This window comes from Carcharhinus amblyrhynchos, chromosome 14 (genome assembly GCF_965287045.1).
Source record: "Carcharhinus amblyrhynchos chromosome 14, sCarAmb.v2.hapA, whole genome shotgun sequence".
Taxonomy (NCBI): Eukaryota; Metazoa; Chordata; class Chondrichthyes; order Carcharhiniformes; family Carcharhinidae; genus Carcharhinus; species Carcharhinus amblyrhynchos.
This window is the reverse complement of record NC_137337.1, coordinates 65,225,457-65,245,504: the sequence shown is the minus strand read 5'-3', so window position 1 is coordinate 65,245,504 and position 20,048 is coordinate 65,225,457. Positions and strand designations below refer to the sequence as shown.

The 20,048-nt window shown below is 40.9% G+C and overlaps 1 protein-coding gene across 3 annotated transcripts in view; it reads left to right on the top strand.

The window, feature by feature from the left end:
- Positions 1-20,048, top strand: part of LOC145352751 (bromo adjacent homology domain-containing 1 protein-like) — a 67,502-nt gene that overhangs the window by 39,167 nt on the left and 8,287 nt on the right. For all 3 annotated transcript variants that reach the window (XM_080203022.1, XM_080203024.1, XM_080203023.1), the window contains exons 3-4: positions 3,652-4,043; positions 10,858-11,017. In XM_080203022.1, coding sequence (XP_080059148.1) covers positions 3,652-4,043; positions 10,858-11,017 — 552 coding nt within the window. The remainder of the gene's footprint in view (positions 1-3,651; positions 4,044-10,857; positions 11,018-20,048) is intronic.

Below are 20,048 nucleotides of genomic sequence, written 5' to 3'. Positions count from 1 at the left end.
GTTAGAGCTGGGCAGCAAATGCCAGCTTTGCCTGCAACACTTGAATTCAATGAATGAATAAAAAGAGGAAAGGTTTGACCACCTTCAAATAGAGTTTTAAGAGTTAGTAAAAAAAATTACCTAATAAGGTGCTAATCTCTGGATTACTCTAAGTGCAGGTACTACCAAGTACAGAAAGGGAAAAATAGCACAAGTGACTGCATGGTTGGAAAAGTGATGCCAGAGGAAGGGATCCAAAATCCTGGTATATCAGCATCAGTTATGGGGATTGGGGAAAGCTGGGCACGTTCACCTGAGTATCTTTGCGGAGAGGTTAAATAGTGCAATGTGGCAGAAAGGTTTAAATGAATTTGGTAGTCGGCATCAAAATTCAGGAGCAGTGTCAAGAGATGCAGGGCAAACAGCAAGGTTGAGGGAGCTGGGGCTTTTCTCTTTGGAGCAGAGGAGGATGAGAGGCAGAGGTTTATAAGATGATGAGAGGGATTGATAGAGTGGACGTGCAGAGACTATTTCCTCGGGTGGATGTAGCTTTTACTAGGGGGCATAACTATAAGGTTCATGGTGGGAGATATAGGAAGGATGCCCAAGGTAGATTCTTCACCCAGAGAGTGGTTGGGATGTGGAATAGACTGCCTGTTGGGACGGTGGAGTCAGACACTTTAGGAATTTTCAAGTGGTTATTGGATAGGCACATGGAGCACACCAGAACTATAGGGAGTGGGATAGCTTGATCTTGGGATTGGACATAGCTCGGCACAACACTGAGGGCCAAAGGGCCTGTAGCATGTTATGTTTTTAAAAAAATAGTGCAGATGGAGTGAAAGACAACAAAGTAGACCAGCATAGCATGCATTGGAATATATGTCTGTTAATGCAAGAAATGTTAGAAACAAGGTTTGTGGCTTGAGTTGTGATATAGAGCTGTGGTGGCGACCTGATTTTAAATGTGGGCAGGAATGGGAACTAAACGTTCTTGGCTACAATATGTTCAGGAGGAATGGGGAAGGAACAAAGACAGGTGGATGATGGGTGGTTGTTTTGCTCAAAAGTAACAATGCACCTCCGCAGAGGAACAATGCTAGAGGGCTCAAAGACTGAATTTATTTGGTTAAAGAAGCTATTATATTGCTAGTGTTTACTATAGACCTCCAAATAATGAGCTAGATAAGCAGTTATGTGGAAAATTTCCAATAAATTGTAAAAATAATAGAGCAGTGATGGGGGGGGGGGGTGGTGGAGAGGACATGTTCAATTGTCTTAAGAGGCTGGAGAAAAATCTTTGGAATGAAAAGTATGTGTAACGTGTATACAGGAGATCGTTCTCCATCAGTAGTTTCTATCTCAACAAGGAAGAAAGCAGTAATAAAATGAGAATGCAAATACTTGGATTAAGCGGCATTTAAGGAGGGGGAAACTTGTAGACTTGTCAATTTTAATGCAAGTCATTCATCTGAAATGTTAACTCTTGCAGAATTTTTTGTGTGTTCTGTTTTTGATTCAAATTACAGCAGCTGCAGTAATTTGCTTTTATTGGAGGGAAGAAGCAGAATTCAATCTAAAATAGGTTGAGTGGGCAGGCAAAAATCTGACAGATGGAGCATAATGTGGAAAAGTGTGAAGTTGGTTCACTTTGACAGGAAGAATAAAAAAGCAGAATATTACCTGGAGAATGCAGAGGTGCTGAGGGATTTGGGTGTTCTCGTATGTGAGTCGCAAATGGTTAGTATGCAGGTGCAGCATGTAATCAAGAAGGCTAATGAAATGCTACCTGTTATTACGACAGGAATTGAACGTAGAAGTAAAGACGTTATGCTTCAGTTATACAGGTCATAAGTGAAACCACATCATTTTTGCTTGTTGAACTTGCATGCTAGCTTTGTGATTTTTCTGCTCAAGGGCCCCCAAATTCCTCTGTGCTACAGCTTTCAGTACTCTCTATTTAAATAATATAGTTTTCCTATCAAAGTGCGTAACTTCATTATATTCCATCTGCCACGTTTTTGCCCATTCACTTAATCTGTCTATATCCCTACACAAGCCCTTTGTGTCATCCTTATCATTTGTCTTCCCACTTATTTTTTTGTCAACTACAAATTTGGCAATGGTGCATTTGTTCTCTTGTTATTAGCATGTATTGTAAATAATTGTGATCCCTGTGGCACTCCACTAATTACAGGTTGCCATTGTGAAAATCGCCTCTTATCCAAATTCTGTCTTCTATTAGAGTCAATCCCCTATCCATGCTAATATGCTATCCCCAAACCACTGACTTGTATCTTACAAAATAGCCTTTTGTGCGGTACCTGGAAAGCGTAAGGCAAATGCAGTATAAATGTGAAACTATGCATTTTGGGAGGGACCTGCTATGGTTTTATAATCTAATTGGCATTATTAGCGCGGGCTAAAAATGCTCTCTCTCAGGTACACCCTCACCCTTGCCCTCCAGCATGTCCTCACCATTGCACCAACCCTGTCCTGTCCGCACTTTGTTCCTGCACTCCCTGCCCCCAGCCTTTTTCCTTTTATAAGACTTGGGTCTTACCCAATCGTATAACTTTGTATTTCTGGTACTCTCTCCAATGTCTATATAACATTTTAATAAATGGTGACCAGAAGTGAACTCCTGTGATCTAATCAACATTTGATACATAGCAACTCTTCAATTCTATCCCTCAGGAAGTAACCCTCCATGTTTTATTCTTGTCCATTTTGTCACTGTACTCCCAATTTGCATTAGTATTAGATGCTTTTCAGGTAAAATGGTAATAAAATTAAATTGCAACATGTAATTACTTACCTGTGTTGAAATTAATTTGTCAATTTGTGCCCAGTCTGCAAGATTATCCTATAATTTGTTCCAATCCTCTTCAGTGTTGAATATCCCACCCCATTTGGCACAAATTTAGAAAGTGTTTTTGATTCAGAAATCTAAATCATTGATCTAAACTCTACAACAGAGGTTCCAACACAGCCTGGTGATACTCAGCTCATGTGGTACTCGACCTATAGGCCATTTGAAATACTTTTTAATTGTCCATTGCATTATCCTTGTCTATTGTCTATGACCTCTTCAAAGAGTTCAGTGAAGTGGGTGAAGCAAGACTTTCCTTTCTGAAATCCACATTGACTTTTCATTATATTTTTGGTTTCTAAATATTTTCTGTAGTCTTTTGTCATAGAGGTTATTATTTGTCTGACTACTGATATTAATTGTATAATGGACATGCAAGTGTTATGGCATGTCATGGTATTGCAAATTTTATTTGTGTGCACTTTCACCTGTCTTTTATAAGTATCTTGAGATGAGCAACATCTCAGTCTGACAGCTGGAGCCTCTGTGAAGGTTGATGTAGAATGAACTAAGTTATAATGAGAATTGGTGTTATTTTTATTTTATAGTGGTACTGTTGAGACCATGTTTGGATGTGGTTGATATGGAACAGTATTATAATTGAGTTGTATGTGTAGGGTACAATGGATAGCGTTATACTCTCTAGGATTTCCTGCCAAAGAAATTTTACAATGAGGTTAGAATTAGGAATATCGGGACAGAAGCGGGCCATTCAGTCACACCAATTTGCTGCTATTTTTGAGCAGGAAAAGTGAAGTTGGTAGGAGTTGGTGATTAATCCTTTCTCTTTTCCTTTATAGACGGGTACAGCTCTTTGAAGCCACTCAGCATAACCATCCCAATCGCAGGTCATCCAGTGTCGCCAGCAAACCCAGTCTCAGGCTGCCCTGTCCCTACAGCCCCGCCTGCTGCTGAGCCTGTCCCTCACCTGCAGCGCCCTGGTTTGGACATACCAGCAACCTCTCGCCCCCACACCTTGTCCATATTGAAACTGAGCAGGGAGTGCCCTCAGAGCTCCAAACCTCCCAGCAGCTCCAAGTCCAACCTCCGCAGCCCAGCCAGTTCACCAGCTCAGCAGAATAAAGCAGGTACAGGACACGTGGAAAGCAAGCAGCAGAGAATCAGCAGAAGACGAGCCACAAATGGTTGGCTCCCTGTAGGAGAACCATATGAGAAACCTGTCTATGTTGTGGTAAGTAAATAGTGCAGAGCTTTTCTCTGATTAAGAAACTTGGGAAATTGCCTTTTAAAGGAATATCATAGTGAGTTGAAAAGTCAAATTCATCTCCTTGCAATAACTGTTGTATTTTGAAGAAAGACAGACTTGCATTGAAATAGTGCCTTATACTGAATTAACCAAAATTCTTTGCAATTAATGAGGTACTTTTGAAGCTTAAATACTGTTGGAATAGTGGAAATACAGCAGTCAATCTGTGCAATCTCCCACAAAGAGCAAGGCAACAATGTCAATTAAACACTTTTAGGTGTTGGTAAGGGATAAATGCTGGCCAGAAGAATTTCCGTACTGGTCTTAACTCTTGGTTGATACTCCATTGCAATACTCCAAGTACTGCCCTGCCCAAGCCAGCATTTCTCAGATGGGACATAAAACCAAGACATCTGTTCCTTGGGTGAATGTAAAAGTTTCTTATGGTACTAATTCATCGTGGAATGGGAGTGTCCTCCCCAGTAGTTTGGCCAAAATTTATCCCTTGATCAATAGCACTTTAAAAATAAGACACCGATTGCACTTGGGCATTTGGCATGATATCTAAGAAATACCACTTCTGTCGTGGAAATCTGAATACTTCCTTCAAGAAGCTGTTGAGGTTAGAGGTCGTTTGAAAATTTTAAGCCAGGTATTGATGGATTTTTTTTGTTGGATAAGTGAATTGAGATTTGCTTGTGGATAAAGTTAATAAATGAACTGTAATGTAATTTTATGCCAAGCAGGATTGATGGGCTGAAAGTCCTTCACATGTACTTTAAGCTTATTTTCTTCAAGTATGTGGAAAAACTCTGACCTCCTTTTGGCCTGAAAAGTTGCGTTTAGTGTCAGCCAATGCCAGTGAGGGTCAGTGACCATGTAGGTGATGGGTGAACAGCATGGAATGTGGGTTCAGACAAAGACAGAGTATTGGATGAGCTTGTGTTTAAAGTGAGTGGGAGGTCAGCAAGAAAAGCATTGAAATAGCCTTGCCTAGTAGCAACAAAATCATATAAATGTAAGTTTCAGCAGCGGATGGGCTGGGTCAGGGTCAAATAGACTGTGTACAGTGATGGAGATTGATGGTCGTTTGTGTTGTTGAGAATGTGAGGCTCAGATCTTGGCTCTGGGTCAGATAGGTTGCCAATGTTGTGAACATGTGACATAGCCTGAGGTAGTGGCTGGGAACGGGATGAAATTAATAGTTCTTGAGAGTTTCAGTAGAATTCTGAAATTCAGGTCATTAATATATGGAATTTATATTAACTGTGCAGCATTGAAATATGCAGCAGTTAATTTTGTTTCAAGTTAACACATGGAAATTGTTATTTGTTTTCCTTGGTAAACATGTTTCATCAAATGGGTTCAAGACCTCACATTTAACTCCAGTCTCACCATCCTGACTTGAATTGTTAAGGCCCTTCCTTCCATGCTGATAGGTCGAAACCATCAAACTTCCTACTTTACATGGTTACGAAAAGTATAAAGGTTGCAATGGTTGAAGAAGTTGACCCATCACCACCACCTTGGGGCAACTAAGATTGGCCAATAAATGTGGTGTTGCCCACGATGCCCATGTTCTGTGAATAGTTTTTTTAATGTACTCATGCAGGCCATGTTTATTAATTTGTCTTGTAGGTGTGAAATCCAGTAAGAGTAGAAGGTTTTAGTAGGAGGAAAAGAAAGCAGGAAAAAAAATTGAAGTAATGGACAGTGGTTAATATATTCCACCAAAGTGGCACTGGACAATTTAATTTGCATTGACAGCCTCACTCTTTTGATAATGGAGATCACCTTGGCATGTATTGCCCAAGTGGCTTATTGACATATTTTCCTGGGGTTTGAAGATTATTTTACAGTCTTTTTAGTGTAGCACCATAATTGCTCCATGCTACCATGTTGAATTGTGATCCATAAAGGTGTTGGAAAACGTGGGATGAACATTTCTGTGATGCCTTCAGATTAAACCTAAATTAAAGCAACTGCTCCTTTTGTAAACCATAAATCGAAACAATGTTAAATATGTAGTGTATCACTATGTTGTTCTAACTGGTATGTTGCATATACCATATATAGATAGCCATCATCACAGTAGTTCCATATCTTTCAACTAGTTCTAAATTAATGCCTGTAGGTTCCTTTCAAAGCAAGAATTCTCAGATGTAAAATGCTACTGTGATAATGAATGGCCAAACTTCAAAGATCCTGCATATTGATGGGAGCTGACCAGAATTTGTTTCTGCACTATTCCTCAGGATTCTATTAAGTTATTCTAAAATAACTCTTGGGATGCAGGTGCTACCCTCCAGTTATTGGCCATCCCTCATCAGCCTAAGGAGGTGCTGGTGGGTCACCGTCTTCAACCAATGCAGTGCAGAGTTTTGGCTTGCTAGGCCTTTTCAGATAGTAGCTAAGAGTTGATCATGATGTGAGACTGGAATCACATACTAATTGGTCTGGATAAGGGCAGCAGGTTTTCTTCCCTAAAAGTCAGTGAACCAGATGGGTGTTCTGATAATCCAACAATGTTGTGCTGATGCCAACCTTTTATTTCCAGATTTTAAAAAAAGCAATTCTAATTATACAAAGCATAAATAGAGAAAATGATGGAAAAGATGTGGAGAGGGAAACAGTTAATGTTTCAAGTTGGAGGCCTTTCGGATTTCCAGCAACTGCAGTATGTGTTTTTGTATTATCATGAGATTACTAGTTTTATAGTTGGATAAATCATACACAGCGTATCCTCCTTGTGTCATGGTTCCCAAGTATCATTGCAAAATGACTTTTTTTCCACATTGTTGCTCAGTGGAATTGTTTTTGCAGTAGTGCAGTTACAGTAGTAATGGGGAAAATGCAGCTGCCAGTGTGCATACAGAAAACACTCGTAGCCAGTCACATAACTGAGCAGCAGATCTGCTTTGTGAAGTAAAGTTTATTCATTTAGTCACAGGTAAGGCTTACATTAACACGGCAAAGATGTTACTGTGAAATTCCCCCTAGTTTCTACATTCCAGCACCTGTTCAGGTCAATGTAACCAACCAGCATGTCTTTCAGACTGTTGGGAGGAAACTGGAGCACCCAGAGGAAACCCACACAGACATTGGGAGAACATGCAAATCCCAAACAGACAGTGACCCAAGCTGGGAATTGAACCCAGGTTCCTGGTGCTGAAAGGCAACCACTTTGCCACTGTGCTGCCCAATTTGGTCGCATTTGTTGATGACAGAATTATGACTAAGTCACCCAGGGAACTCTCCGCTCTGCGAATAAAGTTATAAGGTCTTTAATGACTGCCTCAGCAGGTAGAGAAGACCTTGCTTGACATCTCTGAAAAGGAATGTATCACGTATCACTGGCACTCATTTATTGCTTTGGAATGCTGGCTTAGTATCAGTTGTCAATCTGGAACTGAGCCATATAGTCATAGAGGTTTACAGCATGGAAATGGGGCCTTCGGCCCAACTTGTCCATGCTGCCCGCCCTTTTTTTTAAAACCCCTAAACTAATCCCAATTGCCTGCATTTGGCCCATATCCCTCTATACCCATTGTTCCCATATAACTATCTAAATGCTTTTTAAAAGACAAAATTGTGCCTGCCTCTACTACTACCTCTGGCAGCACTCACCATCCCCTGTGAAAAAATTGCCCCTTTGGACTCTTTTGTATCTCTCCCCTCTCACCTTAAATCTATGCCCTCTAGTTTTAAACTCCCCCTACCTTTGGGAAAAGATATTGACTAACTAGCTGATCTGTGCTCCTCATTACTTTATAGACCTCTATAAAGTCACTCCTAGCCTCCTACACTCCAGAGGAAAACGTCCCAGTCTATTCAGCCTCTCCTTATAATTCAATCATCAAGTCCCAGTAGCGTCCTAGTAAATCTTTTCTGCACCCTTTCTAGTGTAATAATATCCTTTCTACAATAGGGTGACCAGAATTGCACATAGTATTCCAAGTGTGGCCTGACCAATGACTATTACCAAGATTTGTGCTTGTCGTGAATTGCCTGATCTCAGTGGGGTGGTATTGTATTTGACCTTGGCATCCCTTCATTAGTGAAGGGAGAAATGAAGTGGTACTACTAATCCTCATCCTAATGTATAAGTATTAAGGAGTTATCATTCCAAGATGACCGCTAATACTGTCCTTGACCATATAGGACCAAATAGGAATTCAAAAGAAATCGCCCAGTATGTGATGAGAATGTGGAAATCCTGACCATGGAATTGTTGAGGTGAATAGCATAAATAATTTGAGACGAAGCTAGATAACTGCATGAAGTAGAAAGGAATAGGAGGATGCACTGATGGGGGGTTTGATGGAATAGCAACGGAGGCTAGTGTGAAGGCAAAACAACATTGACCTGTTGGGCTGAATAGCCTGTTTGTGCTGTAAATTTGTATGTGAATGCTGGATGAGAAGAACATTACATTATGCTGCCGTGTCCCTGATTGAATGGTCAAATGATATGCCATTAGTCACAATTCGCCACATGAAGAATGGCCTATTTGCCTTGAGAAGAGTAACAATAGAGGAGGAAACAGTCAAGTATCTTCAAAGCTGGGGCTAAGTGTGAGAATAAATGTGGAAGGCATCATATGGGGCCTGTTAGTTATTGCAATAAAAATATTGGGCAACCAACCAATTACAGCAGGTGTTGCCCTAAAAATAGAAAATTGTTGTTAGTATGTATATAAATCATAATGTCTGGTGTTCTTCAAAGTTAGGAAGAATTGAATCTTTTAAGTGGGACTGCTAAGTGGATATATGCTTGAAATTTGGAACCAGTCCCAAATCGGTGCAATTCCATCTGTCTTGAAATAATTGTGCCAATTTCTTTTACTTTTGCCGCTATATATAACTCCATTCAGAATTTCAGGTTATTCTCTTGTAACACTCTAGTAAATCCTGTTCAGCCACTTTTTTTAAAATTTAACTATTTTTCAGCAACCATGTTGCTGAAAAGACTTTTTTCATCTTTCTCTTTGTGTATTTAGTTGCAGTCAGACCGAACAGCAAATTGTAATGTCATGTATTGTAGGTAACACTGAGATTGTAATTTAATCCAGTTGTTTAACTTTTTCATAATAACACTTTCATAATATGTACATGTCTGAGCCTCAATCTAAATGTTATTTATGTCTGTAAATCCATAATTGCATTGTTGTCTGTAAGTAAAGCCTTTTTATTCCATCCCATCTGGAACTCTATATGTAGTAACCTTCCCTCAGTCATTGTTACTCTATGACTTTGTCCAGTATGGTATTGACCCATATGACCCAAAAAGTCCAAATTGAATTTTGAGTCTGGTGCATTAGCTGATTTCGGACACTCTGGTAATTTGAGTGCTACAGTTATCTTGCTAAAGATGCACTTTTGATTAGCGTGCAGTGAATTTACACTTAAGGACTTTGAGTGTAGGACTCTGATGCTTATATCCAGAATTGCGTCAAGTCCCATTATCCCAGTGTTCACTGATCTAGATTGGCTCCAGCCTGGCCAACCTCTATCTTTGCGTTCAACCCCTTCCTTGGCTTTGCCCTTTCTTGTCTCAAACTTCCTCCGCAACTCTAAGATTTCTGCACTCCTATAATTCTGGTCTTTTGTCCTCCCCGATTTCCATGCCCAACTATTGGCTATTTTCAGCTGCCCTAAGCTCTGAAATCCTAAATCTTCCTGCCTCTCTGTACTCCTCTAAGTTCTCCTTTAAAATCTACTACATTGACCAAGTTTTTTTAGGTCACTTATCTAAATGTCACTTTTTCATTTGGTGTCATATTTTGTTTAATTGCTCCTGTGAAGTGCCTTGGGAGATTTTACCATACTAAAAGCACAATATTAATGCAAGTTTTTTTTTGCTACTGTGTCACCTCACAGTCACACAATGCACATTGTGCAAACACCTTATAAGTGAGGCATTGTATGGTGGGACTCTACCTTGCTGAGGTCAATGCCTTTGTAGCGACAGCAGTGATACTGCTAGTGTACTATCCCAATTCTTTGTGGAATGGAAGCCTGTTTGAGCCCACTTCCTGCCAACAAACTTTGTACAATTTGTACTTTCCCATGCTCATTGAATCTCCTGAGGCAGCTCTGTAGCCAGAGGTGTCTTTCAAGGAGAGAAAATTCTCTTGGCGTTTCTCCTGACCCCAAATGTTATTGAGAGGAACTCTAGGGATATCAGCATTGTTATGTTTTGAAAGTTTCAACCTTGATAATGTGCCCTACCAGAAAAGGAACCATTCTTTTATGCAATATTTTGTTAATATTAGTTAAGATTCAATTTGCCTTTTGGCGTGCGTATCAAAGAAAATACATTGCGAAGCAACCATATGCATTTCTATAAGTCTTAACTCAGGGTAGCTCAAAGCACTTTGCAGCTAGTGAAGTACTTTTAACTTGTAGTTGCAATTGAAATGTTTAGAAAAAGGCAGCTGGTTTGCACGGCAAGATTTCATTTAAATGTGATTATGATCAAGTAATCTCTCTTAGTGATATTGGTTGAGGGCTAAATATTGACTAGGACATTAAAGAGAACTCCCCTGCTTTTTTGAAATATGTCATGGGATCTTTTATATTAATTAGAGAGGGCAAGCACCACCTACATTTAACCTTGCATTCAAAATACTGTGCTCCCTCAGTATTACATTCAGATGATCAGTCTAGGTTTTTGTGTTTAAGTCTCTGAAGCGCAACTTGAATCTTTTTGACTCTTCAGAAGGATTTCATGGGCTCAGTGACTTTACTTTCATTTATATCTTTTCGCTATTATTTTTCTAACCCTTTTTGTTCTTCAGGGTGAAGTGGAACTCCTGATTCGGAAGTGCTATCCTGCTGTTGAAAGGGATGGAGAAGTGATCAAGGTTCGGGACACTGTTTTGTTGAAGTCAGGACCCAGGAAAAAGTCCATTCCTTATGTTGCCAAGGTTTCTGCACTCTGGGAGGACCCTACATCAGGTCAGCTTGTTGATTTAATACAGTGCAAAGCAGGACCTATAAGGGATACATGTTGTCGCTTTTTGGACTTGGAAATCATGTAGCACATTCCAGATGTTGGCTAAAAAGATTGGTTCCAATATTCTGTTTAATCAGCTAATCCAGGGGAGAGCTGTCCTGTTCCGTAAATGGAGGGAGGAGGCAGAAGAGAGACTTGACCCATAAAATTGGATGGGTGTGTATGTGTTCTGACTGAAAAAGATGAGGGAGGGTATGCTGTGTGCTCCCCTCAGCCCAGCTTCCCCTTTGTTACAGATCAGTACCTTTTTAATTTGTACCGTAGATGTGGACTGAAAATAGTTCCCTGCTTTATCCCAAGATATGTTTTTAAAGTGACATCCTCCAGTTGGTTCTTAAAGAGCTGGGCCTGTGGGATCTGCTGTTATGTGGCCTACAAGGTAAGGTTGAAGTGATTATCCATTATTGTGGCATTTGGGATTGTGTAACCCATTTACTTTCTAGGATCTCTTCCCCCAAACTACATGTATAAAATTAAATCTACACGTATAAAATTAACTTGGGGTACCTGTGACCAGTTGGGACCTGCCATCTTGTATCTGTCTGGATGGGAGCAGTTTACCATCTCCATCTATTAAGGCAATATTGCATTGTTTGGGGCTAGGATCAGTAAGAATTTATCTGGTTCAGTGTTTCTTCCTTTGAGTCCATGGTTTGGTTTATTACAATCCTAAGAAATGGCCTTCTGTTTCGCTTATGCGAGAAGAGTTGAGAGTTCTCCATAACTGATGTTTCTCCAACACCTCAGTTATTTAGTGGTAGCTCGGGGGCTGTGAAGTGACGTTTATTGCTTAGGAGGGTTATTGCACTCGTAATAAGATGTCAGGGGAGTTGTGTGAGGCAGATGGCCTGTGAAATGTCACTGTGATTGATGACGGTCTGTGATGAGCAGAGAACAAATGGCACCTCCGCTCTCTCCACCTGCTTTTAGTGCTGTGATGGAGCTTGTTGTGGAGATTTAGTTACTGCCTGACAGACCATTACTCAGCGGTTTAATTGTGCCTCCATCACATTCTTTTAACCTTACCCCCACACCAAATATTCAGTTCTTCAATTGGATTGTTTGCTACCGAAAACTGGAGATGTGTGCGTCACTTTATTTCTGTTTTGACTCTGGTTCCATAGACCTGGCATCATGAGTCCGAGCCCAATCCCAACACAACTGGAATCCAGCTTCCAGTTTCTTGTAGGTCCTCAATCCTGCTTCTCTGACAATGTACAATAATGGAAGGCAGCAAGAGCAGATTCAGAGATTCTGGTCTCCTGTGCCAGCGTAAAGAGAAAGTGCTGCACCTTCATCATAGAATCAAATGGCATAAAAGGCAATTGAAGCTGGTGTCAGCACTTTGAAATAACTATCCAGTCTGTCCCACCCCCTACTTCTTATCACAGCCCCTTTCCAGATGTATATAAAAATCCTATTCTGAAAATTTATATTCCACTAACCTTAATAAAACCAGTCATAAAAATGCAGTGTTTCTAAAAAAAAACTCATCTCCCTTGGATTATAACGTGCTGAGATTAGTTGACTCCCCTTGAGCTACAGTCAAATAATGGACAAATTTGCAATTGCTTGGTTGTAAATATTTCACACATCTGGCCCTTAAGATGTTAAGTGGTCCTCTCTGCAGTTCAATTGCTAACATTAAGCATTCATTATGAAGGGCCTTGTAAATCACTTAAGTCTTCTCCAAGGATCCAGCCAGTAGGCAGAGAAGCCAGTGGATCCAGTTTTACATGAGATTACATCAAATTTACAATATTGGAACAGGCCATTTCGCCCAGTAGTGTATGCACAATGTGAGCATCCTCCCACCCTACTGCATCTAACCTATCACGCCTTCCATTCCTTTTATCCTCATGTTTACTTAGCTTCCCTTAAGTCATTGATATTATTAAACTCAGTTACTCCATTTGATAGTGAGTTCCGCATCTTCCTCTCTCCCTAGTTAAAATTGCTGCTCCTGAATTGGATGTATTACTATCTTTTATTTATTCATAGCTCTTAGTTTTCAACTCCCCCTACAGGCGGAAGAAGCTACATCTATGCTATCAAACCCCTTCATTATTTTAAAGACAATTTTAAGCATTTCAACCTCTTTTTAGAGAACAGAATTGTAGTGCACTGAATCTTTCCTGCAGCTGTTATGGGATATGATGAGGAGAGGGCACCCAATAGTTAATTAATGCTTGACTTTTTTCAGAGCTGCTTCAACTGAATTTGTTACCTCCTGTTCTGAATCTGCTGACATGTGGAGCTGGTTTAGTTAGCTCTGTGGTAGTCGGAAATGAGCTCCCATATTCTTAATTGGCTTAGTGTGGCAGCAGGTGAGCTTTGACCTCTGTTGTCAACAAGCTTGTCACTCATAGCTGGAGCTTTACCTCCAAGTCTGATCTTATTCTTATCTCATGGTCTTCTGATATGTCATATCGGTCACAAGCAGAGGACACTGACTGTCCTGTCCATCGCGCGCTCTCTCTCTCTCTCTCTTTTCCCCACGCAACAACTGTCCATCTTTCTTCTATCCCTTCTGCCCAATTGCTAACCAAGCTTGAGATTTTGTCCATGCGGATTTCACAATAACTTGTTTCAAACATTTGAAAAGGAATTGGATATGTACATAGGAGAAATTTGCAGGCCTGTGGGGAAAGTGCAAATGATGTGGAAGTAATTAGGTAGTTCTTTCAGGCATGATGAGTTGAATGGCCCCCTTTGATGTGGACCTGTGTTTTTTTAGCAGACACCCAGGAAGCAAACTTTAAAGCCCATGATAACCAAGTCAAATTCAGATCAAGCTAAATCCCTGGTTGAAATCTATGTCTTTGTGTAGAAGGTTCAGTACCTCACAAGCACATTTCCAGACTGAACTAACCAACAGGGAAGGTTTTTCAATTATAAAACTTGCTTGGCTATCTGGAGCCATTGTAATCTGTTTCTAGAGAAAGAGTAATGAAAGATTAGTGCACCCTAGTGCCTCAATACAAGAATCAGACACCAAATGCTAATTACATCTTTCTGGTTTAGTCAAACATTAGTACTGTCAGCTCCTGACATGCAAGCCTTATTCAACTCAGTGAACGTACTGCTAGGAAGAACCAATTCTCTGTACTGCCAACTGTGGCTCAGTGAGTAACAATTTTTCCTCTGAATTAGAGGTTATGGATTCAAGTCCCAGTACAGAGACTTGGGTATATAATCCAGGCTGAGAATCCCAGTGCCAGTACAGGGGGAATGCTGCACTGTCATGTTGTCAAACAGACGTATAATATTTAGCCAACTTTGAGCTTTTAATGAGGTAATGGAGAGGTTGGTGAGGGTAATGCAATTGGTGTAGATTCTATGGACTTCCAAAAGGTGTTTGCTGAAGTATCATGTAATAAGTTTGCCAGCAAATGTGAAACTGATGGAATGCAAGGAGCAGTGGCAACATGGTTAGAAATAAAAATGCTGGAAATATTGAGCAGGTCAGGCAGAGAGTTTACACTTCAGGTCAAGATGGTTTTTGGATACAAAGTTGGCTCAGTGACAGGAGACAGTAGTTGTGAACAACTGTTTTTCACACTGAAAGTACCTTAAGATTCTGCTACTTGATATGCATCAATTATATTAGACTTGGATGCACACGACACAGTTTCAAAATCTTAATAAAACAAAACTTGGAATTAGTGTGAACAGCAAAGAGGATAAATAGTGACAGACTTCAAGAGAAAAGAGAGAGGTCAGTGGCATGGACACCCGGCAGTTAAAACTCAGTGCAAAAAAGTGTAGTGATCCATTTTGGTAGGAAGAACCAGGAGAAGCAACATAAGCTAAAGGGTACAGTTCTGAAGAGAGTGCAGGGCAGAGAGACCTCAGCATGTATTGTTGAAGTTTAGAAATCATAGAAACCCTACAGTACAGAAAGAGGCCATTCAGCCCATTGAGTCTGTACCTGCCACAAACCCACCCAGGCCCTACCCCCATATCCCTCTAACCTAAGCATCTCAGGACACTAAGGGGCAATTTTAGCACAGCCAATCAATCTAACCCGCATATCTTTGGACTGTGGGAGGAAACCCACGCAGACGTGAGGAGAATGTGCAAATCCACACAGTGACGTGAGCCAGGAATCGAACCCAGGTTCCTGGAGCTGTGAAGCAGCAGTGCTAACCACTGTGCTACCGTGCTACCATATTGTCCATCTCTAGTTGCCTTTTGAGAAGGTGATGGTGAGCTGACTTGAATTGCTGCAGTCCATGTTCTGTAGATTGACCCACAATGCCATTAGGGAGGGAATTCCAGGATTTTGACCCAGCGACTCCAAAGGAACTGCGATATATTTCCAAGTCAGGATGGTGAGTGGCTTGGAGGGGAACTTGGAACTGGTAGTGTTCCCATTTATCTGCTGCTCTTGTCCTTCTGGAAGGAAGCGGTCGTGGGTTTGGAGGGTGCTGCCTAAGGATTTAGTGAATTGCTGCAGTGCACTTTGTAGATAGTAGACACTGTTGCCACTGAGCGTCGGTGGTGGAAGGATTGAATGTTTGTAAATGTGGTGCCACTCAAGTTGGCTGCTTTATCCTGAATGGTGTCAAACACTGAATGTTGTTGGAGGAGCTTCCAATTCTCTTTTGTAAGCCATGATTGAATATTTCTCCACCATACTCTTAGGCAGTGCATTGCAGATTGTAACCACTTGCTGTGCAAAAAAAAACTTTTCCTCATCTAGTCTGTGGTTCAGTGACCATGATGTGGGTATGCCGGTGTTGGACTGGCGTAAACACAGTAAAAAGTCTGACAACACCAGGTTTTAGACCAACCGATTTATTTGAAAATACACTCACAAGTTTTCGGGGTTAGCCCCTTCGTCAGGTGAATGGCCAGAACTCTCCATTCATCTGACGAAGGGGCTAACCCCGAAAGCTTGAGTCTATTATCAAATAAATCGGTTGGACTAAAACCTGGTGTTGTCAGACTTTTTACTGTGTTCAGTGACCAATCATTTTAAATTGTTGTTCTCTGGTTCTTTACCAGCAGGAACAGTCCAGAGCCCTCATGGTCTTTAACACTGCAATCTAATCCCTCTCAACCTTCTCTTCCTAAAGAAGAACAATCTGTGTTCCCCAGTCTATCCATTTAACTGTCCCTGGAACAATTTTTGTAAATCTTTTCTGTACCCTCTCTGAAGTCTTCACATCCATCCTAATGCACAGAGTTAGACACAATACTAGAATTGAGGCCACACCACGATTAATAAAAGTTCTTCATAACTTCCTTCTGTACTCAACATCTCCATTTATAAAACTCAGGATCTCACATGCCCTTCTAGCCACTTTCTAAGTCTGATCTGCCACCTTGATTTGGCTTATTAAGATCACAAGTATTGTTTCTTGCATGCTATACAAACAAAGCATACCGCACATATGGAAGGAAATGAGAGTGCAAAATGTAGTGTTACAGTCATAGCTAGCTGAAGAGAAAGATCAACTTAATAGGTCCATTCAAAGTCTGATGACAGCACAAAGAGATATTTTTGAATGGGTTGGTACGTGATCTCAGACTTTTGTATCTTACTCTTGATGGAAGAAGGTGGAAGAGAATATATCTGAGATGCGTGGGGTCCTCGATTATGCTGGCTGCTTTTCTGAGATAGTGGGAAGTGTAGACAGAGTCAGTGGATGGGAAGCTAGTTTGCATGATGGATTTGGCTTCATTCACAACCCTTCGTAGTTTGTTGTAGTCTTAACAGAGCAGGGGCCATTACAAGCTGTGATATAACCAGAAAGAATGCTATCTATGGTGCATCTGTAGAAGTTGATGAGAGTTGTAGTGGATATGCTAAATTTCCTTGGTCTCCTGAGAAAGTAGAGGTATCAGTGGGCTTTCCTAACTACGGCATCAACTTGGAGAGACCATGACAGGTTGTTGGTGATTTGGACACCTAAAAATTTGAAGCTGTTGACCATTTCTACTTTGTCCCCATTGATGTAAACGGGGCATGCCCTCCACTGCATTTCCTGAAGTCGATGACTGTCAGCTTCGTTTTGTTGACGTTAAGGGAGAAATTATTGTCATTGCACCAGTTCACCAGATTCTCTATGGTTTCAACGCTTTCTGCAAATATATTCCCCAGATCTTGTCCTGCACTCCCTTTTGGATTGTTTATATTGTCTCTTCTGTTCTTTCTATCAAATTATATGACTCACACTTGGTGTTCTCTTTCATCTGCTAACTCTCCATTTATTCCACCAATGTGCTCTTGAAGCCTGTTACCATCTTCCTCAAAGTTCAGTATACTTCCAAGATTTGTGTCATTTGGATAATTTCTAATTCTGCCATGTACATCTATGTTGTTAATTAATGTCAAGAAAAGTGCACTGATAGCCAGCTCTACCTTACTGCCACTTCTCTGGACTTCAGCAATGACTTTGCGGCTTTTATCAGACATTGTGTTGTAGATTAACTGCAATTTCTATCAAATAAACAATGAGAACTTTTGGTTTCCATCGCAAGTTCCATCCTCCTCCTTGGTCACTTGCCTCAGGCTGTATGAAGCACCCTATACAACTTCAAGATCAGTTATGACTTCATATCACCAAGGTTGCCTACTTTCACTTCCATAATATCACTTGATTCCACCTCACCTCAGCCCATCTGATCCTGAAGGCCTCACTGATGTTTTAATTAACTTCAGGATTGACTATTCCAACAGTCTCCTCACCAGCCTCCAGTTTCCCACCCTCCATAAATTTGAGCTCACCAAAACCCTCCAGCTCATATACTGCCCTGTTTGTATAATGTGAGGAAGTGCAAGGTAATGAGAATTTCGGAAGTGAAAATAGAAAAGTGGATTTTTTTATTCTTCCACTGGATGTATGCATTATTGGCAAAGCCAGCACTTTTTCCCATCCCTAATTACCACTGTATCAATGGAGAGGGGACTAAATATTAAGTTAGAGGATGGGGTGCTGATCAAACAGGCTGCTTCATCCTGAGTGGCTCAAGCTTCTTGGAATATTGTTGGAGCCACAATCATCCGTGCAAGTACCCTGTGGACAAGTTTTGAGGAGATACTTACCTCAAAATTCCAAGTCTCTGACCTCTTGTAATTATGTATTTATATGGCTTGTTCAGTTTCTGATGTCTGCTAATTCCAGGATGTTGATGGCTTGGGATTCATTAATGGGAGATAGTTAGATTCTCTTGTTGGAGATTGTCATTGTCTGGCACTTCTATAGCACAGATGTTACATATTGGTTATAAGTCCAGTCCTGAAAATTGACTAAGCCTTGCTGCTTATTGGCAGGGATTGCTTCAGTATCTGAGGAGTAGCAAATAGTACTGAATATTGTGAAAGTATCAGAAAACATCATCCCTTCTGATCTTCTGAAGGAAGGTCATTGATGAAACATCTGAAGATGCTGGGTCTAGGGTGCTATTCTGAGGAATCCAGCAATGTCCTTGGGACTGGATTAATTGGCCTCAAACAAATGCAACTATCTTCCTTTGTGCTTGGTAGGACATCAGCCGGTGGAGAGTTTCCCCCTATGCCCAAGGACTTCAATTTTTCTTGTGTTCCTTGATCCCACACTTGGTCAAATGCTGCCTTGATGTCAAGGGTAGTAGTCAATTTCAACTCCCCTCTGGAGTTCAGCTTTTGTTTCATGTCTGGACCAAGACTGTAATGAGGTCAAGAGCCGAGTAGCCCTGGTGGAACCCAAACTGAACATCAGTGAGCAACATGTTGATGTGGAAGTGCCACTTGATGGCATTGTTTTAAGACACCTAAGCTGCTAGATCTGCTCTGAATCTATCCCATTTAGGATGACCGTAGTTCCATAACATTACGGAGGGTGTGAAAATGGGACTTCATCTTCACAAGCACTGTGGGTTGGTCACACTTACCAATGCTGTCATGGACAGACACATCTGCAATAGTTGGATTGTTGAGGACAAATTCTGGTATATTTTTCCCTCCTAATGGTTCCCTCGGCATCCAGCACACAGCTTTCAGAGCTCTGTCAGTAGTGGTGCAGCTTAGCCACTCTTCATGGACGTTGAAGTCCCCTATCCAGAGTGCAATCTACTCCCTTGTCACCCTCAGTGCCTCTTCAGTGATGTTCAATGTAAACGCGTACTGATTTATAAGCTGAAAAAGAATAATAGGTGGTAATCAGTAAGAGGTGTCATTACCCTTATATGACCTGATGCCATGAGATTTCAAGTGAGCCAGAAATCAATGCTAAGGACTCGAGGGAAACCCCCCCCCCCCCCCCCCCCCCAACTGTATAATCACTGATTCTGTCATTTCTGCTGGGTTTGTCTTGCCACTGGGACAGGACAAACCTTTTGATGGTGTCTGGGACGTATTGGCTGTAAGGTATGATTCAATAAATACGCTTATGTCAGGCTGTTACTTGACTATGTGGGATAGCTTTCTGGTTTTGGCACAAGCCTCCAGGTGTGATCTGTCCAGTTTTGGTCCTTTTTGACTTTTCTATCGAGGTTTGCTAAACCTTTTAAGAGGAACCACATTGCGAGTCTGGAGTCACAGTAGACCAGACCAGGTAAGGACATTAGTAAGCTAGATGGATTTTTACAACAGTTGATAGTTTCAAGGTATCTTTACTGAGAGTAGGTTTCTATTCCAGATTTATTTTATTAATAAACTGAATTAAGTGAATAAAAATTCACAAGCTGTTGTAATGGTGTTTAAACCTGTGTCCCCAGGGCATTAGCTTCTGGTTACTAATCCAGTGACATGACCACTATGCCACTATCCCTGCCCCCACCCCCCAGCATTTTCTAAAGAGGGCATGAAACTTTTAATTGTTTATGCTCAGTGATTTGGGTGAACTCGTAAAAAGAATGAGAATATTAGCATGAGAGCAAAATACCACAGATGTTGGAAGTCAAGTAAAAACAGATAGTATTGGAAACACCCAACCAGGCAGTATTTGGAGAAAGAGAAACAGTTAACATTTGGAGTCAGTGACT